At 40.2% G+C, this 19,740-nt stretch overlaps 1 protein-coding gene across 1 annotated transcript in view; it reads left to right on the plus strand.

Moving 5' to 3' along the window:
* USH2A (Usher syndrome 2A (autosomal recessive, mild)) overlaps nucleotides 1-19,740 on the plus strand; it is a gene marked incomplete at its 5' end in the record, with an annotated part of 716,575 nt that overhangs the window by 144,150 nt on the left and 552,685 nt on the right. Inside the window, 2 exon segments of the mRNA XM_015424093.1 lie at nucleotides 1,404-1,534; nucleotides 17,562-17,688. Of these exon segments, the coding sequence (XP_015279579.1) occupies nucleotides 1,404-1,534; nucleotides 17,562-17,688 (258 nt within the window).

Here is a 19,740-nt window from a genome sequence, read left to right on the forward strand (position 1 = left end):
TGGGAACGAGAAGGCTTAGAGGGGACATGATTGCAGTCTTCAAGTATTTCAAGGGCTGTCATGTAGAAGATGGAGCAGATCTATTCTCTCTTGCTCCGGATTGCAAGACTAGATCTAATGGGTGGAAATTACAAGGGAGTCGTTACCGGCTAAATATCAGGAGAAACTTCCTAACTGTAAGAGTGGTTGAGCAGTGGAACAGTCTGCCTTGGGAGGTGGTGGATGCTCCTTCGCTGGATGTTTTCAAGCAGAGGCTGGACGACCATCTTTCGGGTATGTTGTAGGTATGTAGGGCTAACTTTCAGCTATGCTCCTGCAGAGTGCAGGGGGTTGGACAAGATGACCTTCAAGGTCCCTTCCAACTCTAACATTCTATGATTCTATGATTCTTTGTATTTTCTATTATCTTTATTTTCTTTATATCTTTATTTTCTATTATCCAAAAACCAATTACTTCATAGTAGAAAACTGACATGATTATAACCCATCTCTAAGTAGAGTTGCAAAACAAAAGGAATACTTTTCTACCAAAGACAGTCCTAAAATTAATCAATAAAAATGGAGGAAAGCTAGTAGATTTTTCTTTAAGTGATTTAGGGCAATGGGGTGCAATATTGTTTGTGGATGCCATGCTATCATCAATTGCATAATTGGCCAATAAAAAAGAAGGATTGGTTTTATACCCCACCCTTCGCTACCCAAAGGTGTCTCAGAGCGGCTTACAAACTCCCTCCCCCTCCCCACAACAGACACCCTGTGAGGTAGGTGGGGCTGAGAGAGCTCTGACAGAAACAGCTTTTTTTCAAGAACAGCTCTTATCAGAACTATGGCTTGCCCAAGGTCATCCAGCAGGTGCAAGTGGAGGAGTGGGGAATCAAACCCGGTTCTCCCAGATTAGAGTCCGTGCACTTAACCACTACACCAAACAATGAGAAATTGTTATAGCTGACTGTGTTCTGTTCTTCACTCTTTGTGCCCCCCTCCCCTCCCATATTGTAGGAAATATGTCTGTAGAATGTCCAGTGGCAAAGATCCTGCACAGGACTCGGGTCTTCCTGGGGTTACTTGAACTTTGTATGTCTGTTCTATCTTAGCCATTAAAAGTATATGCAGCTTCAGTTTACAGAGGCTAACACTTCTACGAGATTAAAGACCAACCCTTTTGACAGATGGTCACATGATCTTTCCTGAATCCCAAAGAAAAAATTAATGCTTGTTTGTACAATTTTTTCAGCATGTTCAGAACCACTATGTATTTTAAGTTATGACTTTTGAATTTGCATAATGATGATGCTTTTGCATTTTGCTTGGTCTGTTTTTCTGTTTCTGAGCAGTCAGATTTGTTAGTATGACAGATGCATGAAAAAGTGAGAGATAATTATCTGCTTTTGATTTCCAACCAGGTATTAAAGTGAGCTTTAGAACTACAGAGCCTGATGGCCTAATTCTTTTCTCTGTGTCACCTGGGAATCAAGAGGAATATATTGCACTTCAGTTGCAAAGTGGACGTCCTTACTTCCTCTTTGATCCACAGGTATAGTAAGGAAGTAAAACATTAATTTGTTGTCTATCTGAGTGTTATTTTATGCCTTTAATAATGTGAGATGATCATTTTTCTTTCTTTCCAACTTTTCTTATGAATGAAAAGGTTAATGTAATTGTTTAGGGGACAAGAGTTGACTCATGGTTCTTTTGAGTTACTTATAGCTTTATGAAGGTTATATGAGGTTACAATGCTGAGTACAGTTGTTTGGCCTTCATGAAATACTGCAAGTAAAGGTGTACAGCTTGCAGTGCAATCCTTAGCAGAGTTACACCCTTCTAAGACTATTGAAATTGATCATCTCAGAAGGGTGTAATTCTGGTTAGGATCACACAGTTAGCATCTTTGTAGACATATCAAAAACTCAACAATATAACTTCAAACCATGCAAAAATTAAGAAAATTTCTTTTTAAAGTAATTAAAAATAAGGGGAAAAGTTATTTGTGATGAAAAATAATAGATGTTCTTAATAAATGCATGCCTCCATGTGGAAAAAGACACACTAAGAACCACAGTAGTATGACTGTGACAAACTTAAGAAATGGGCAAATTAATGCAGGTGAGTTTATATTATGACAAATTACATTTGGAAGGTATCCTAAGCAGGGCTCTTTTGGAGAAAAAGCCCAGCAGGAACTCATTAGCATAATAGGCCACACCCAACAGCAGGAACGCATTAGCATATTGGGCCACACCCCTGACAGCACAGCTCATTAGCACATTAGGCCGCACCCCCATGTTACCAGAAGTGTGGTTATCCAGCCACACCCACCTTTTGCTTGTTATTCTGTTTACCTTGTTTGTTGTCAAATCCCAGGGCCTTTTTTTGTAGCAGGAACTCCTTTGCATGTTAGGCCACACACCCCTAATGTAGCCAATCCTAATGAGTTTCTGCTGTTGGGTGTGGCCTATTATGCTAATGAGTTCCTGCTGGGCATAGCCAACTTGGGAGCCAGCCAGAACTCCGTTCCTGTGCGTTCCTGCCCTAAAATAGCCCTGATCCTAAGAGAGAGAAAAGTGAAAGCAGTAATGGTAACATGAGTTTTAACTATTATTGTAAGCATCATATAGGTGTTTGGAACTAGAAGTCATGTTTTGTGGTCCAAGGGGAACTCGCTGGTAGTCCAGTGAAGTCAGGCAAATAGCACTAGGGGTGTGCATTCTGGAATCCCCTATTTTGGGTTGTTACCATGATTTTCTAAAATGGTTAAATGAACCTGAGATTCTTAGACATTATGAAAAAAACCTCCCCACAAAAAGAAACTGTGTAGTTTTTTTGTGTTTGGGTCTTGTTTTTCTTTGATTCTCTGAATTTTCAAGGTAGTGGCTTGGGGAAGGTGTCTCACAGCTGGTACAAGCCAGGCACATGGCCTGGCAGAGTTGTGAGTCTGCCTGGCTCCTTCTCCTTCTGTCCTTCCCTTTTGGAGGGTATGTGCCTTTTTCTTTCTGCAGATAGATGGCTGGGGGCACATTGTTTTGGGCCCATAGAATAGGACCCCTAGGTCCAATATGCTTGATACTTGGTAGACAAGCACTACTAACTCCCCTGCAATTTTTTTATCATTTGGTTGAAAAATAGCCAGTCCAGACCCCGCAAAGTCACCTATAGGGGGTATAATAGCAGGGTATAATGGCAGAGCTGTGGTTCTGGTGAGTTCCTTCTCCTTCCCTCCCTTATATGTGGGTATGGGGCCCTTTTTTCTCTGCAAGTGGGAGAGGTGGGGGCACCTTGTTTGTGGATCTGTAGAACTGGACCTGTTGGTCCAATTCTCTTGAAATTGAGGGGAGTCTTTAGATTAGGGGGGGACTATATTCTGTGCAAATTTGGTCCCATTATCTTTAAAAATAGCTATCCCAGACCCTCAAGTTGGTTTCCCATTAAAAATAACAGTCCCAAAAATCTGGAACCCCCCAAAACACAGAGATTTGAAACCTGAACTAGTAATGTCCTACCTGAAAACCAGCAGTCATAGTAAATCCCCCACCCCGAATCCTGGATCTGAAATTATAACAGGGTTTTTTTTTCTTGGCACACACCCCTAAATAGCACAGATCAGGTCAAGAAAGGGTCAGATTCCTGAAGCAGCAGCCCATGGTCAGAAGGGAGAGAGGCAAGTAACTTAGTCAAGAGCAGGCAGGATGTTAAATATCCAAAAGGCAGCAGCATTGTGGAAATGAACAGAGCTTAACTAAGCCTTCTCCAGATACTTGCTCAAACAGAGGAGGAAGGGCTGAAGGGAGGGTTTGATAAGGTCTGGTGGACAAAAATTGGCCCTTTAGAACTAAGAGATCACTTAATTATGAATCCTGATACCGCTGCCTAGGTGGCACTTTTGAAGCACAGAGCTTATTGGCAATACTTGTGCAAACAATACATAGGGTTACCAACTCTGGGTTGGGAAATTCTTGGAGATTTTGGAGTGGAGCTTGGGGTTTGGGGAGAGAACACCCATGGGGTATAATGCCATAGAGTCCACCCTCCCAAGCAGTTATTTTCTCCAAGAGAAATGATCTTTCGTAGTCAGTTGTAATTTTGGGAGATCTTCCAGGTACCCTGTGGAAACTTGCAGTCCTTTTGCAGGAGTTAAGGTGCTGAACCAGGCTGCTGAGAACCCTGGTCCCAGACTTTCTTGGGACATAACAGTCAGGAAGAAATATAGTAATAGAATGAGCTTTATTAGGTACAAGGAAATGGGGCAAACATCTCATAAAAAGCCAATGGATCTTTCATTCCCTTAATAGGGTTCCTCTGTATTCAGTGTACCAAGCACACTGTGTCTTGGCAAATCCATCCTTGCAAATGGAGAACTGTCTCCAGCCTCAGTTTAGACATTCATGAGGTCCCTATGCATGGTTCTGCGTTTGCTGAATGCTGCTGAGTGCTGGAGGAGATGTAGCAGGGAATACCTTAAGATGAAGTTCAGAACTGCCACTTTTAGAAGAATGGGCCTGCTGAAATGAAGATGCTCAGCCCATCAACAACACAAGATCAGGCAACTGTAAACCTATATATTGACTTGATATTTTGGACAAACTTTTTGCAAAGCATCTTAAGCTGCATGATGGGGTAGATAATAACATTTTGGCAGAAGAGCAGGCAGGATTTTGATGTAGTGGGTCTGCGAAAGATCAGTATTATCTTAAATCACATAATTTATAAATATTGGCATTTTTTTTTAAAAAGATGGCTTTTGTGGCTTGCATAGACCTCTCTTGTACTTTCGAGTCTATGAGTAGAAGTAAACATTTGTGGACCATAACGCACGTTGGAGACTTTTAGGGATGATTAAGTCTTTGTACACTAAAACTAAGCTGAGGCTTAGGTTAAACCCTGCTGGTATTGTTACGGATGACATTCCATCTAGCAGGGGTGTCCGCCAGAGATGTTTACTTGTTCCTTTTTTGTTCAATATTTATATAAACCTCGGAATGTGAAAGCACCCTGGTGAGGAAGAAGATGGTATGCTGATTCCTTATGAAATTCCATAGCCTGCTTTCCCCATGCAGGAGCTAAAGTCAAAGAAGTCATTATTGAGAAATAAAACAAGTTCTTTACTCATTTTAAAAAGGAAGTGTTTGGAGAGGTATACATGTCTTCTTTCTTAAGTGTTTAAATGCAGGGCTCAAAATATTAATCAGCTGATTGGTATAATTAATACCATCTTAAAAGTATATTTTTGATTACAAGTGTTCCTTACAAAAGGGCATTTAGTCTTATTGTACACACTTTAGATACACATTCTTGATTTAGGGAATGTGGTAAGTGCAATTGCCTCAAGAATAAATTATCTGACTGTTATTGAGCCAAGAAAATGGTTGTTTTCATAAAATGACCTAGAAAAATCTCATGAAAAATACTGGAATTGTCATGCTGTATGCACCTGAGTGTGTGTATAATTCCTGAACAGAGTCCAATATATAAACTAAAATTGACCTCTGTTCTAACTAGAAATCTAATCTAACTAGAAATAATGTGTTATATTACAGATCTATAAAGCCCAATTTTTGCACTGCATTAAAACTCTTGTGTTCATGTATATGAGAGTAAACTTGTACACTGTTTTAACCTGCTAGCAGGGATTACTGCACTACCAAGTTGTTACCTATTTAGGTGGTCCAAACTAAAAACACAGCACAGGGCAGAACCTCTTTAAGGCCAGGAATTGTTGTCTATATATCCATGTCAACATTCTGTATTCCCATTGTTAATCTGGGCACATAGTCCTTTTTCAAGAAAAATAAGCTATCTAGGCAGTCTGTGCTATAAAATGAGGTTCTACAATGTTAATATTCTTCAGAAAACTCTTATTTAACTAAATTATTTTTGTTATATAGGAAACGCAGAAAATATAGCCTAAAAAGCAGCAAAATAAAATTTCGGCAAATGCCTTTTTCCACTGCTTGGCTTTATTGGAAGTAGATCACAATCCTTACAAATTCCAAAAGTCCTTCATTTGGGCCATTTCAAAGGTCCTATATATGGTATTAACCATATGGTTCTTCTACCTAAGATAATTCACTAGTAATATACAGGTTCAGATAGAATTCAGCATAGAAAGAGAGAACCCTCAGGATTCGTCTTTTTAAATTTAAAAAACCTCCTATTTTAAAACTTTAACTATATAGGATAACAGGATTCAGAGCCAATTAAAAAGCAGGTAAATCAGGAATGACACATCTCCTAGATAACAAAACATATTAACTTCTAAGTTGAGAATTCTGGAAGAGACAGGCAACATGGCTAGACTGCTCTGTATGAAATGGATAGGTTTCGTACACATGAAACAAAATGTACACACACAGAAGCCTTGGGTGGTTCATATCTGCCTGTAGGCTTTATGTTGCTTAATCTTGCATTGGACAAAATTTTCTGTGAACATCTTCAATTATCACTGTAAGCCTTTCTGCTGTACATAAAGATTTCAGCTCCACTAATACAAGGTTAGATATTAGGGAGGGGAAATTCTAGAACAAACTCTATAAGTGTGAGTACAGTGGCACCTTTAAAACCAACACAATTTAATTCTGGGTATAAGCTTTCATATGCATGTACACCTGAATAAGCATACCATTTGTGTTTCCCCCCCTCATTTCTGCTACCCTCTCAGCCTGAAGAGTCTGTGGTACATAACTGCCATGACGTTGCAATATCTTTCTCTGGGAAAAATCGGTGTTTATCTACAGCTTCTTCAAACTCTGTATGATCTAACTGATAAACATAAAAAAGCTTTGTATAATGGTATTGTTCTTGTCCAAATGTGGGAAATCTTGCTTTACCCAGAATAATTAAATTCAATTACTGTAGCTGCAAGTTGGATTTTTTTTCTTTTCTCCAGAGCAGTCCTGTTAAAAATGACAGCACTGTTATAAAGTAAATGGGTTGTGGATTGTAGCCACTCAGCTTTTAACATGTCACAGAAGTATTCAGAGGAATGCATCTCAAATCTGCAGAGTGATTCCCTCCAGATTTAAACTCTAGTTGGCACTCATGTGGTTGTATAGCTTTAAAAAGTTAAAGTAGAATGTCTACAGATGTAATTTTTGATTAATAAAATAAAATGCTTCAGGATTTTGCCAAAACATATAAAAGATCACTTTTGTAGACACCTGATCTTTGGCATGCAGCATCGTTTGTAACAATTTTAACGCTAACTAAGTACACTTTGATGAGACAGCATTTAATAAAATGCTCATTAATTTCATCATTAGCAAGGGTATGCTAAGAAGTAAGCCAGTTTCTTATGTCACGCCCAATTAGCATCCCATGCTAGTAATCCCATTAGTATTGTTGAATTCACTAATGGAAAAACTAATGGGCATGCTACCAGGGCACATTAATTGGGCATGACACCAGTTCTGGTTTTAATTATTAAACTACGATAATGAAATGTGTGTTTGTAAAATATTAAAATGTTGGAATAGGGTGAAAGACAATAAAAAATAGTGTACGAAATGGAAAGCGTATTAGTCTGTACATGCATTATTACCATGGGCAAAAAACTTTTATGTAAACCCTATCTGCATATCAAGATGACATCAGATTTAAGAAAAGTGATGATTCTGTAAGGAATGAACTGGTACATAATCACTGCTTTATTACATAAAATCTTAAATATGTCATACTAAAGGAATTAGGATCCTAGTTTTTGTAATGTACTTTACACAAGAAGAATGAGAAAGAAAAAGACATGGAAAGCCCTTTAAATAATGTGATATTTGCTTCAGAGATACACTAAAGGGTTTTTATATGGTATCGACATCTTCCATTAGGACAACAAGAAATGCACATGCAAAATTAAAGCATGAATTACATTGTGTTCAATATATAGCTCTCTTTACAGTAGGGACTTCTGCAGGGACAGATAGGTAAAAAGGCTAGATGGAGGGTTGAGTGATGGAGCCATTACTTCTGTGGAAGCTGCTGAAATCTGGCTCCCCAGCTGCCGGCTCTTGCAGCCATGTGCCTGGGGCACCACCTTTGCTGACCGGTAAGGAGGGGAGACATTGTTTCTGGTGGCAAAAAACTGCATCCGGGTCCTCAGAGGAGGGCTGGGGCCAAAGTTATTTAAGGTCAGCTCTGCCTTCTAGTAGCTCAGTCTTCGCCCAGGTCGTGGCCCACCTGCCCTCGCCCTGTGTGCAGTACAGGCTTTGGCCGGTCACCCCTTTTGGGGGTCAGGTAGGTATCTTTCACTCCTTCCTGAATTGGCTCTATGGCGGGGGTGTTTTTGCCTACCTTGTACTGTAGCAGTGGTTTGGGATATTTGGTTTGGGTGTGGCTGTAGTGATTAGGTTGGTCACCTGTCAGGTTGGCAGGGTTGTATTTGCATACAGATTGCAGAATGGTGAGCACCAGCTGACAACCACCTTGGGGTGTCTGGCTGGTCTTGGGAGTACAGTCCTTGGGCCCTGCAGTCCGGGGCAGGGAAAGCAGACTGTCTACAGGACCACCCTGGTTAGCTCCTCCACTTGAGCCTTGGGGTTCAGTAGTTGGAATGCTAGGGTGATTACCTGATGGCTGCTGGCTAGACGTGAGCCACATCAGGTTGGCTCCCGCCCGGAGCAGGGTGGCTCGCCCTACTTTGCATGGCAAAAGAGGGGTCTTGGTGACCCCTGGCCTTGACCTTTCCTCAATGCAATTTTTATGCCCTTCCTTTTTGCAGTTGATATTAATCGTTAATAAAGTGGCCCTTTAGCTTACCCAACATTTGTGTCCGTCTCTTCATTCTGGCTTGGGTGGCAAATATGCTTGATATCACCATATGCATTAGATTTGTTATTAATATTTTGTACCATTGTAGGTATGACTACTTTTAGACATGTTTCTTTACTTTTTCCAGTTTCAGGTTTTCACAAAAATGTACATAATTGGAATGAGAATCTTAATTTAAACATCTTCCCATGTTAGATTTTTATTATGCTCTCTCTTTAAAAAAAGCTTAAAATTCCATGTTAGACACATGTCTCATTTATAGGATTGTCAGCTGTGATTGGAAAATACCTGGAGATTTTGGGGGTGAAGCCTGGAGACGGTGGGGTTTGGAGAGAGGAGAGACCTCAGCATAGTTCAATGCCATAGAATTCACCCTCAAAAGCAGCCATTTTCACCAGGGGAATTTATCACTGTAGTCTGGAGATCAGTTGTAAAAGAAGGAGATCTTCAGGTCACACCTGCGGTTTGGCAATCCTGGTTGTCCTCGTCATAAAACAGCAGTTTGTTTATTTGTTTGTTAGATTTTTTCATCACTGTTCACCGAAAGGATCTCACTGCAATTTACAACTAGGTGTGTGCATTCAGATCTACCTGATCTGATAATCTACCTGAAAAATACCTTAACAATATTTTTGGGCATCCCATATATATTCAGGTTTTCTCAGGAAAACTGGGGGGGGGGGAGTCCCAGATATATTTGGAATTACCGGATAGATCCGAAAACAGCTGAGAGGCAGGAGCACAATGCTCCCACCTTTCAGCTGTTTGTTAGGCTCCTACTGTAGTCCCTTTAAAGTTTAAAGTATTAAACTGAACCAGGTTTTCCTGGTTTGTGCCCATCCCTATTTTATACCACCTCCTTACACACAAAATAATACAAAGCTGTCATCTTCAAAAGTTGTAACAGACTCCATTTTGATATGTGACTGCTCATTTAAAGGCTAGACTGATTGTTGTATGATGCAACAAATTTAGAGTCCAATGGCACCTTTAAGACTAACAAAGGTTTATTCAAGGTATGAGCTTTCATGTGCACATACACTTTATCAAATACATTAGAACTGCATGCTGGGTTCAAACTCATAGCCATAGAATGAACAGCAAATCAACATGCAACATGATGATGATCAAGATATACAAAGTGACACTAGATAACAAGTTAAAGTTATAAGGTCAACAGTTCTAAAGCAATAAATATGTCAAACTAGCAGATAAATGTCTAAAGGTGTCTTTTCTAATTGTGGGAAGTGTCTGGGAATCTTCATTCTCTTCTGTCAGGCATGGAGGGCACTTAACACTACATCCCCCTCCAAAAAATGTTATGTCAGCAGACATCCTAATATCCCTTGCATATATTCAGTATTCTAATATACTATTCTGAAAAAGAAATACACTAAAATACATTAAAATACAGAGGATTTATAGTCCTTCTTGTTGAGAATACGTATGTGAGGACTGAATGAGTTAGCATATGTAATGAGATTAAAAAAACCAATATCCCTGTTGAGTCCTGCAGAGGTTTTTGTTCCAAGTGTTGTAATAACTTGTAATTCAGCAATTTCCCTTTCCATTCTGTTTCTAAAGTTCCTTTGTAATAAAACAGCTACTTTGAGATCACCCATTGAATGTCCTGGAAGGTTGAAGTGTTCTCCTACAGGTTTCTCAATCTTGTGATTCCTGATGTCAGATTTGTCTCCGTTTATCCTCTGGCATAGGATTTGTCCTGTTTGTCCTATGTAGATACCAAAGGGCATTGTTGACATTTGGTGCAGTGGTTAAGTGTGCGGACTCTAATCTGGGAGAACCGGGTTTGATTCCCCACTCCTCCACTTACACCTGCTGATGTGACCTTGGGTCAGTCACAAGCTCTGGCACAGCTGTCCTTGAAAAAGAGCAGTTTGTGTCAGAGTTCTCTCAGCCCCACCCACCTCACAGGGTGTCTGTTGTGGGGAGGGGAAGGGAAAGGAGTTTGTAAACCGCTCTGAGACTCCAAGTGAAGGGCGGGGTATAAATCCAATCTCGTCCTCCTCCTCCTCCTCCTCCATTCCTTTTAAATTGAAATGGGTACACCAATCTCCCACTAATAATAGTGGCATAATATATACTTCCTAGCATCAGCATTAGCTGTTTTTGGCCTGGGGAAGTCTTGCCATCTATGCTGAGCTTCTCCACCTGTTCAGTCCCACCCCCTACTGTCTGCTAGGGTTGGCAAAAAAACTAACACCCAACCCGGTATTTTTTGGATTCAAGGATACTGAACCTGAAAAATATTGGTATTTCCCAATAGTCCCAAATCCCAATACAGTATGGTATTCGGATTCGGGAAATATTTAGGAAACCCATAGGGTATAATGGAGAATTGATCTGGGGGTATCTGGGGCTCTCGCCCCCCTGTTTTTATTTATTTATTTATTGTTAACATTTTTACCCTGCCCTCCCCACGAGCAGGCTCAGGGCGGCTTACAAGAGGGCACAAGCCCATACATAAAAACAGGATAAAACAGTAAAACCATTAAATAACAACATAAACAAGAATAAAGTTTTTGAGTTAGAGGCAGCATATTTTCCACATAGCTGTGGTGTGTCTCCTAAAAACACACACTCCAAGTTTCAAAAAGATTGAGCCAGGGGGTCTGATTCTATGTGCCCCCAAAGAAGGTGCCCCCATCCTCCATTGATTTTAATAGAGGGGGAAAGGGCATTTAAAGGGATTGCAGTCCCTTTAAATGCCTTCTCCAAGCCATGTGACTCCACAGCTTGGAGAACTCTGCTTGTGATCCCTTTAAACACCCTTTACGTTCATCTATCCGGTGGTCCTGAAAATCCCAAATATTTTTGGGGCTCAGCCAGTTTGGATAGACAAACGATATCTGAAATCTATATCTGGCTGAATCAATTTTTTTCCAGCTTGGATTTAGCCAAATGTATACCCCTACTCTGCCTGTGAAACAAGCGAGCAAACTTGAAAACTGGTACTGTATTGTTACTTAATGGTTAATTATTTTTATCTCTGTATTGCAATGTGATGTTTCATATTTGTTGGCCACCTTGAGTGTTCTTTTGAACAGAAAGGCAGGATATAAATAAATAAAATATATAATAGCATGTAAGTTTGCACAATGTTTTTTTTCAAGAGGGGAAACCCCTCCAAACCTTGTATGCCTAGAGTATTTGGAAAGAACAATACAGAATCCCATATGGATCTTGCATGGCTATCCAAAAACAAAAACATGCTAGCGGAATAAAAAGGAATGTTGCACAAATTCCTTCCAAAGAAAACTGGTTCAGTGTTGTTAAGACTTTAAAAACAGGACAACATAGTTAGCTGACAGTGGCTCAGGTCAAGATCCAAATAATTGTTAAACTGATTCTGTGAGTTGAAGAGGACTTTCAACACACACCCCTCCAAAACAGGTGCTTCTCTCTTCCAGGTATCAACTGCCATTACTCAGAGCTTGAGAAAAAAGGCAGCAGCAAGGCATCATATCATCATGCCTAGATTTATCTTTCAAAGCCACCAGCTTCCAGTTACTTGGTGCCATGGCTGTGGCCTTTAGACTGAAAAAAAGTGTCAGTCAGGCATCCTTCCATCATGCCTAATTCCAGATGAGAAGTCTCATCTTCCTAGATTATTTATTTTTTGGTATGTTTAAATGAAACTAAGTCCTTGGGGTCAGGTGAACTGCATACAAGGGTAAAAAAGAACTTGTGGATATAATTTCTGAGCCTATGTCCATTATTTTTGAGAATTCTTGGAAAACAGGTGAAGTGCCAGAAGACTGGAGGCGGGCAATTGTTGTACCCATCTTCAAGAAAGGGAAAAAGGCAGAGTCGAGTAACTACTGACCTGTCAGCTTGACATCTATACTAGGAATGTGCATTCAGTTCGTCCAAACCATATGCACCCCCGAAAAAGGGCCATTCAGCCCCCTTTCAGGTAGCTACGGGCCGAATCAGATTCTCTGATCTGATTCGGCCTGCCACCAAAAGCAGCCACCGAAATTCGATGGCGGCCCAAAAAAGGGTGCCCAGCCCCAGGGAAAGCACTTAAATGCCTCCTGCACCCTCCCCGGCCTTTCCTAGCTAGCTTGTTTCGGTGGGCGAGCTAGGAATGGTGGTGGTGGGGCTCTGGAAGCCTTCTCCAGTTTGCCTGCTGCAGCTGACCGAATGAGCCCTGAATCAGCTTAAGTTGCTGAGAGTGGCATTCGGGGGTCATTCGGCCAGCCGAATCAAATTTGGCCCAATTCAGTCGAACCGAAAAGGGCCGAATTTTTTTTTGCACACCCCTAATCTATACCTGGGAAAGTTTTAGAACAAATTAGCAAACAGACAACCCTTGAGCATTTAGAAAGGACAGGTGTGATAGTACTAAGAGCCAGCATGGGTTTCTCAAGAACAAGTCATGTCAGACTAATCTTATCGCTTTTTAAAAGAAATTTACTACCTTGCTGGATCAGGGGGATGCTGTAGACATAGTTGATCTTGATTTCAGTAAGGCTTTTGAAAAAGTTTCACATAATATTCTGGTTGGCAAACTGGTAAAATGTGGTTTAGATCCTATGACTGTTACGTGGATCTGTAACTGGTTAACAGATCACACCCAAATAATGCTTGTTAATGGTTCCTCATACTCTTGGAAAGGAGTGACAAGTGGAGTGCATCATGGATCTGTCCTGGGACATGTTTTGTTCAACATCTTTACAAATGATTTGGATGAAGGAATAGATGGAATGCTTATTAAACTTGCTGATGATACTATAATTTCACATTACATTGTGATAGTAAGTTCTCTTCTGCTTTGAGGTGATTTGTCTCATCTAATAATTTTTCATACGTTTCTTTGTTATACTTAGTAAGGAAAGCTGGTCTTATAAAGGCTTCCAAGGGGGACACCCATTTTGGTATTTTAGTATAAAATTTGGTTTTGATTTCGTTCCAAACCTTTAACAGCGCCGCCCTTAGAATATGATTCTTAAAGTGTGGGTGGGTTTTGTCCTTCCCGTACCAAATATACGCGTGCCAGCCCATTGCTAGGTCTGATCCTTCTAAAGTTAGGCCCCTCACATCCTCCAACTTGATCCATTCCTTTATCCAGTCAAGACAGGCCGCTTGGTAATAAATTTTCCAATTTGGTAGGGCAAAGCCTCCTCTATCTTTTCCTTCTTGTAATAACTTAGCTCTAATTCTTGGTCTTTTGGCACTCCAAATAAATTTTTTGGTTATCCTCTCTAATTCCTCCAAAAACTGGTATCTTCTCAGGACTGGGATATTTCGGGCCAAAAAAAGGAATCTTGGTAAGATATTCATTTTGATCGTTGCCACTTTTCCTGATAGTGACAGGTGTAGATCTTTCCACTTATTCAAGTCTTCCCTTATTTCCTCTAACAGTTTTGAGTAATTATCTTCAATTAGAGTGCTATTTCTATTTGTCATTATTATGCCTAGATATTTTATCTTCTTAACTATCTCCATCGAAGTTATCTCCTGTAGTTGTTGTTTGGTATCTTTGTCACAGTTCTTTGTTATTAATTTGGTTTTTTTATAATTTATTTTCAAGCCAGCCACCTTCCCATAATCTTGGAGGATATCTGGGCCTGTTGTTTTTCATATATTGATTTTATCATCTTTCTACATTTATCACCACATTCCGTTATCTCTAGTTTTTGCAAGAGAAAAGACCAAGATAAGTTGTCGAAGGCCTTTTCTGCGTCTAGACACATTAATGCTAATTGTTTCCCTGGCTGAAGTTCATAATACTCTAACACATTAATTACCGTTCTTATATTGCTTTTCATTGATCTGTTGGGTAGAAACCCTGCTTGGTCATGATGGATCGTTTGTGTCAGGACTCTTTTCAATCTCGTGGCCAGGATAGTTGCGAAGATTTTGTAATCGATATTTAAAAGTGATATTGGCCTGTAGTTTTTTATCTGGTTCTTCTCTGTCTCTGGTTTTGGTATTAGTGTTATAGCTGCCTGATTCCACGATTCTGGTACTTTACCTAGTTCCTCTACCGTCTGTATCACTTTCCACAGTGGAGGTAGCAGTTGCTCTTCAAACACTTTAAAGAATTCTGCCGGAATGCCGTCTGGGCCCGGTGCTTTCTTGGTTTTTTGCTTCTTTAATGCTTCTGATATTTCATCTACTGTGATTGGGTCATTAAGAATATGTTGTTGATCTTGGTTAAATTTTTGTTTGTTGTTCAACTCCAGGTATTCTTTAATTTTTAGTTCTTCTTCTACGTTTTGTTGATATAGATTTTTATAAAACTTCTCCGCAATTTCTTTTATGTCTTGTAATTTAAATTTTTCAATATCATTTTCATCTTTCAGAGCAAGATCTTTTTTCTTTTTCTTTTCTTAGTCTGTAAGCTAACCATCTTGAAGATTTCTTTGCATTTTCGAAGTGGTATAATTTTGCATACTCTATCTTTTTCGCTAGTTCTTGGGTTATTAACAGATTTATTTTATGTGTCAATAGTTTTAGCCTAATTTGTATCTCCTCCTTTTTGGTTCCTTTTTGTTGCGCCTCTTCTTGTTTTTTAATTTGTTTACTTAGTTCTTTGTATAATGCATTTCTTTGTTTTCTGTTCCATGCATCTTGATTTATAAACCAACCTCTCATATAAGCCTTGAATGTTTCCCAAACTGTTTGTATTGATATGTCTGGTTGGATATTACGTGTGAAAAAATCTTTAATTTCTGCTTTTGTCTTTTCTACAATTTTTTTGTCTTTAAGTAGTGAGGTACTTATAGTCCATCTATTTCTTTTTTTAATTTCTTTGAATGCTAAGAGTATTGGGTTGTGATCAGCGAATGTTTTTGGCAGTATTTCGGCCTCTAGAAGGTCACTCAACAATGTTAGATTTACCCAAGCCATATCTATACGTGACCAGGAATCATGTCTGTGGGGATACAGGATGATCTTGACAGGCTAGAAAACTGGGCTAAAACAAATAAAATGAATTTCAAATATAAAGTTCTGCATTTAGGTAGGAAAAATCAAATGCATAATTACAGGTCGGGGAAGCGTTGTCTTGGCAGTAGTATGTACAAAAGGGATCTAGGGGTCTTAGTAGACCATATACTGAACATGAGTCAGCAGTGTGATGCGGTAGCTAAAAAGGCAAATGCCATTTTGGGCTGTTTCAACAGAAGTATAGTGTCCAGATCATGTGAATTTTAATTTATTAATCTAATTTGTACCCCACCCTCCTCGCAATGCAGGCTCAGAACGGCTCACAATCAATGCATAAATACAATTAAAACAACATAAAATCATCTAAAAATAATTCCATTATAACTAGTACAGTTCCATTGTAGCTAATACAAATTAATAAAGTGCTGGTGATGGTTAATTAGTTGTTCAAGATGGCTGACTCTCACGGTATACTTTCAGAGGTCTAGGAGTCATTCTGCTCATGATCTTCCAGCGGCACAGGCTAGGTGTCAAAACCAAGGTGAAGTGAAGTGATGGTATTGCTTTACTCTGTTCTGGTTTGACCTCACCTAGAGTATTGTGTTCAGTTTTGCCACCACAATTTAAGGAGGATATAGACAAGCTGGAATGTGTCCAGAGGAGAGCAACTAAGATGGGAGACCAAGTCCTATGAGGAAAGGTTGAAGGAGCTGGGTATGCTTAGCCTGGACTCAGAAGTGATATGATAGCCATCTTCAAGTACTTGAAGGGCTGTCATATAGAGAATGGTGCCGAGTTGTTTTCTGTTGCACCAGAAGGTCGGACCAGAACCAGTGGTTTGAAATTAAATCAGATTAGTTTTCAGCTAAACATTAGGAAGAACTTCCTGACAGTTAGAGCGGTTCCTCAGTGGAACAGGCTTCTTTGGGAGGTGGTGGGATCTCCTTCTTTGGAGGTTTTCAAACAGAGGCTAGATGGCCATCTGACAGCAGTGCTGATTCTGTGAATTTAGATTATGAGAGGGAGGGCAGGAAGGATTGCCTCAGTGCTTAGTTCTTGTGGTCCTTTCTTACACATCCAGGGACATGCTGATTGCCACATTTGGGTCAGGAAGCAATTTTTCTCCAGGCTGGTTTGTCTGGAGATCCTGGAGGTTTTTTGTCATCCTCTGGGCATGGAACAACAGTCACTGGGGGTATGGGGGGGGAGGTATTTGTGAATTTCCTGCCTTGTGCAGGCGGTTGAACTAGATGACTTTGGAGGTCTCTTCCAACTCTATGATTCTGTGATTTTTTTTAAAAAAATTCTATCCTTTCTTTAAGATGTTTGGGGCAGTTTATATTCAATTTTATTTTTACAAATTAAGAATACATGGGTAACAGTCTTTGGGTCCACATCTGATTTTTAAAAATGGGCTGAAGCCTCAGCATCATAGTAGTGTGGGTGAAAAGTATCTTCAGCTGCCACAAAAACATGAGATTACATTATAGCAATGAACCTAAAAGCAGCCAGATGCTGAAGACCAGGGTGAGCAAGAAGGGCCAGTGATGGTGACAGATCCACGGAAGTCACTGATCAACTGACAATTATTTCACTTTTGCATATATTCCGTTTCAGTTGACTCTGTGGGACCTTATTTTTTAATTCACTGTGTTTATTGTATGACGTTGTGCATAATTAAGTTGTCTGTAATGAGTGCTGAATGTTGGATTGTATGTAAAGTTGGAAAGGTAGTTATTAGCAATATTACCCTGTTTCAGCATGAACAGGCATCTTTATATGCGTTACTCTTTGAAATTATGTTGCACACAAACCTCAAGGTTGATACAACAATGACTGAAAGTTTTAAATGAAAATGTTGTATTAACTATTTAAACATCTTTTAAAAGGGATCTGCTGTAGCGTTAACTCCAGATAATGATGGTGGAAGACAATATAATGATAATAGTTGGCACCATATAACTGCTTTAAGAAATCAAGCTTTAGGAGAAATCACAGTGGATGGGCAGTTCACAGGTAATTCTCTTTCCTATCAGTATGTATGATTATTTGTTTTCTCAGGAATAACTGCCACAATCTGTTTTCCATTTATTTGTTCCCCTTTTTAAAACCTATCCTGTGTTACTATTCCTGACATCCAAAATGATATTCAGATACATTGGTGTCATATGCCCATCACTCAAAAGCTATAAAGTTCATTTTTTTCCTGCTCTGCACCAAAGGTGCAAGAAGATGGACTGGAAATTATAGGGGCTGCTGCACACACAGATCTCTGTTGTATACCTGCTTTTTAAAAATCCAGTTGGAATCACATATATACAATCTTTGGAAAAAATCTTGAGTACCTAATGAAAACATGTTGATGTAACAGGGCAAATCATGGCTCTCTCAGGTTGCAGGGTATACAAGACATTTTTAAAAATGGTGAGCAAGTTAGCAGTAATGTCCACGAAAGAGCCATGTTTCACTGAAGCTAGAGGGAATGTGTGAACACCACAGTTCAGGGAGAGGAAGTGCAGTCTTTTGTCCTCTCTTTTGTTCACAATAAGAATGTGAAGTAGGTTAGGTTGAGAATGTGTGACCGGTCCAAGATTTATTTTTATTTATTAAAACATTTTTATGCTGCCTTTCCATTCAATCAGGGTCCCCAAGATGATGCACATAAAAAAATGAAAAGATTTGAACAATTAAAATTACAAAATAATTCAATCTTGATGGAGATTATTATCAATCTTAACATAAACTATACAAGAGGAGGGCCAATAACTATTATTTAGGGTATGCCAAACAAAAGAAAAAAGTCTACACCCACCAGCAGAAGACACCTATAGAGGCAGACAGTTACAAAGTTTTATTGCCATAGTGTTGGATCCCCAAGCATCGAGAATAAATCCACGTTTCAAAGAAAGCAAAATTTATTTCAAAGCATTGGAAAGACACTCAAACACGTTCCTTGTTAGAACTGGGTACAAGCAGTTAGGGCAGACATGATAAAGGGATTCAAGTTAGATACATAACCAATGGGTAACATTCCCGCTGGCGGGCAGGAGAAAACGGTTCCGCGCCCAGGCCCTGGGAACTAGGCGAACTGTAGACATAACACAGGTGCCGTTCTCAGGCTTAATAAGCAACAAGCTAGCATTGAAGCATACTCTCCCCCTCACATCCTCCAGTTGTTTTACTTTAGCATTACAGCAGGAAAACATAATGGCCAGCTGGCAGGGACAGGGAGCACATATGTACAAATCAGAGTCACACAGAACACCATGGCAGCTTGCTGACATACTGCCCCCTCAAAAACACACCTTAACCATCACCTCCCGGGTCGGGTGGGAGACCTCCCGGGCTGGGCGGGAGACCTCCCGGTTTGTCCGGGAACCTCCTGTGGAAACAACGAAGCAGGTAAGGGGCCCTAATATCCCCTTCTTCCACCCATTCACGGTGCTGGGGACCGAAATCAACCCATTCGATGAGGTACCACAGTTTCCCACGTTTCATCTTAGAATCAAGGATATCAGCGATCTCAAAATGCTCATCCCCCTCAAGGATGATCGGTGGAGGGGGAGAAACAGTCGGCCTCCAAGGAGAGGTACCAGGATCCTTCAACAAACTCATGTGAAAGACAGAATGCAGAGCACGCAAATTTTTAGGCAATACAACATCAACAGCCACATCATTAATGACTTTGCGCACCTTGAACGGCCCGATAAATTTCCAACCAAGCTTCCTGCTCGGGCGAAGCAACTTGATGTTTTTAGTAGAAACATACACAAGGTCCCCAGGTTTCAGATCAAATCCCACCACCCTACCCTTATCTGCCTGGGCCTTATACGCTGCTTTAGCAGCGTTCAGAGTTTGGCACAATAGAGGCCACGCTTTCTGAAGAGAAGAACACCATGTAGTAGCGTCCCCCCCGGACGGTCAGAGACCCCCTCTAGGAACGGAAGGGGGGGGGCTGTCATACCCAGAGACAGCCTTGTAAGGCGACATACCAGTAGAGCTATGCACAGTGTTATTGTAACAGTATTCAGCCAGGGGTAACATATCGGCCCAATCATTCTGTTGGTA

Source organism: Gekko japonicus, unplaced genomic scaffold (assembly GCF_001447785.1).
Source record: "Gekko japonicus isolate JY-2015 unplaced genomic scaffold, Gekko_japonicus_V1.1 scaffold810, whole genome shotgun sequence".
Classification (NCBI taxonomy): Eukaryota; Metazoa; Chordata; class Lepidosauria; order Squamata; family Gekkonidae; genus Gekko; species Gekko japonicus.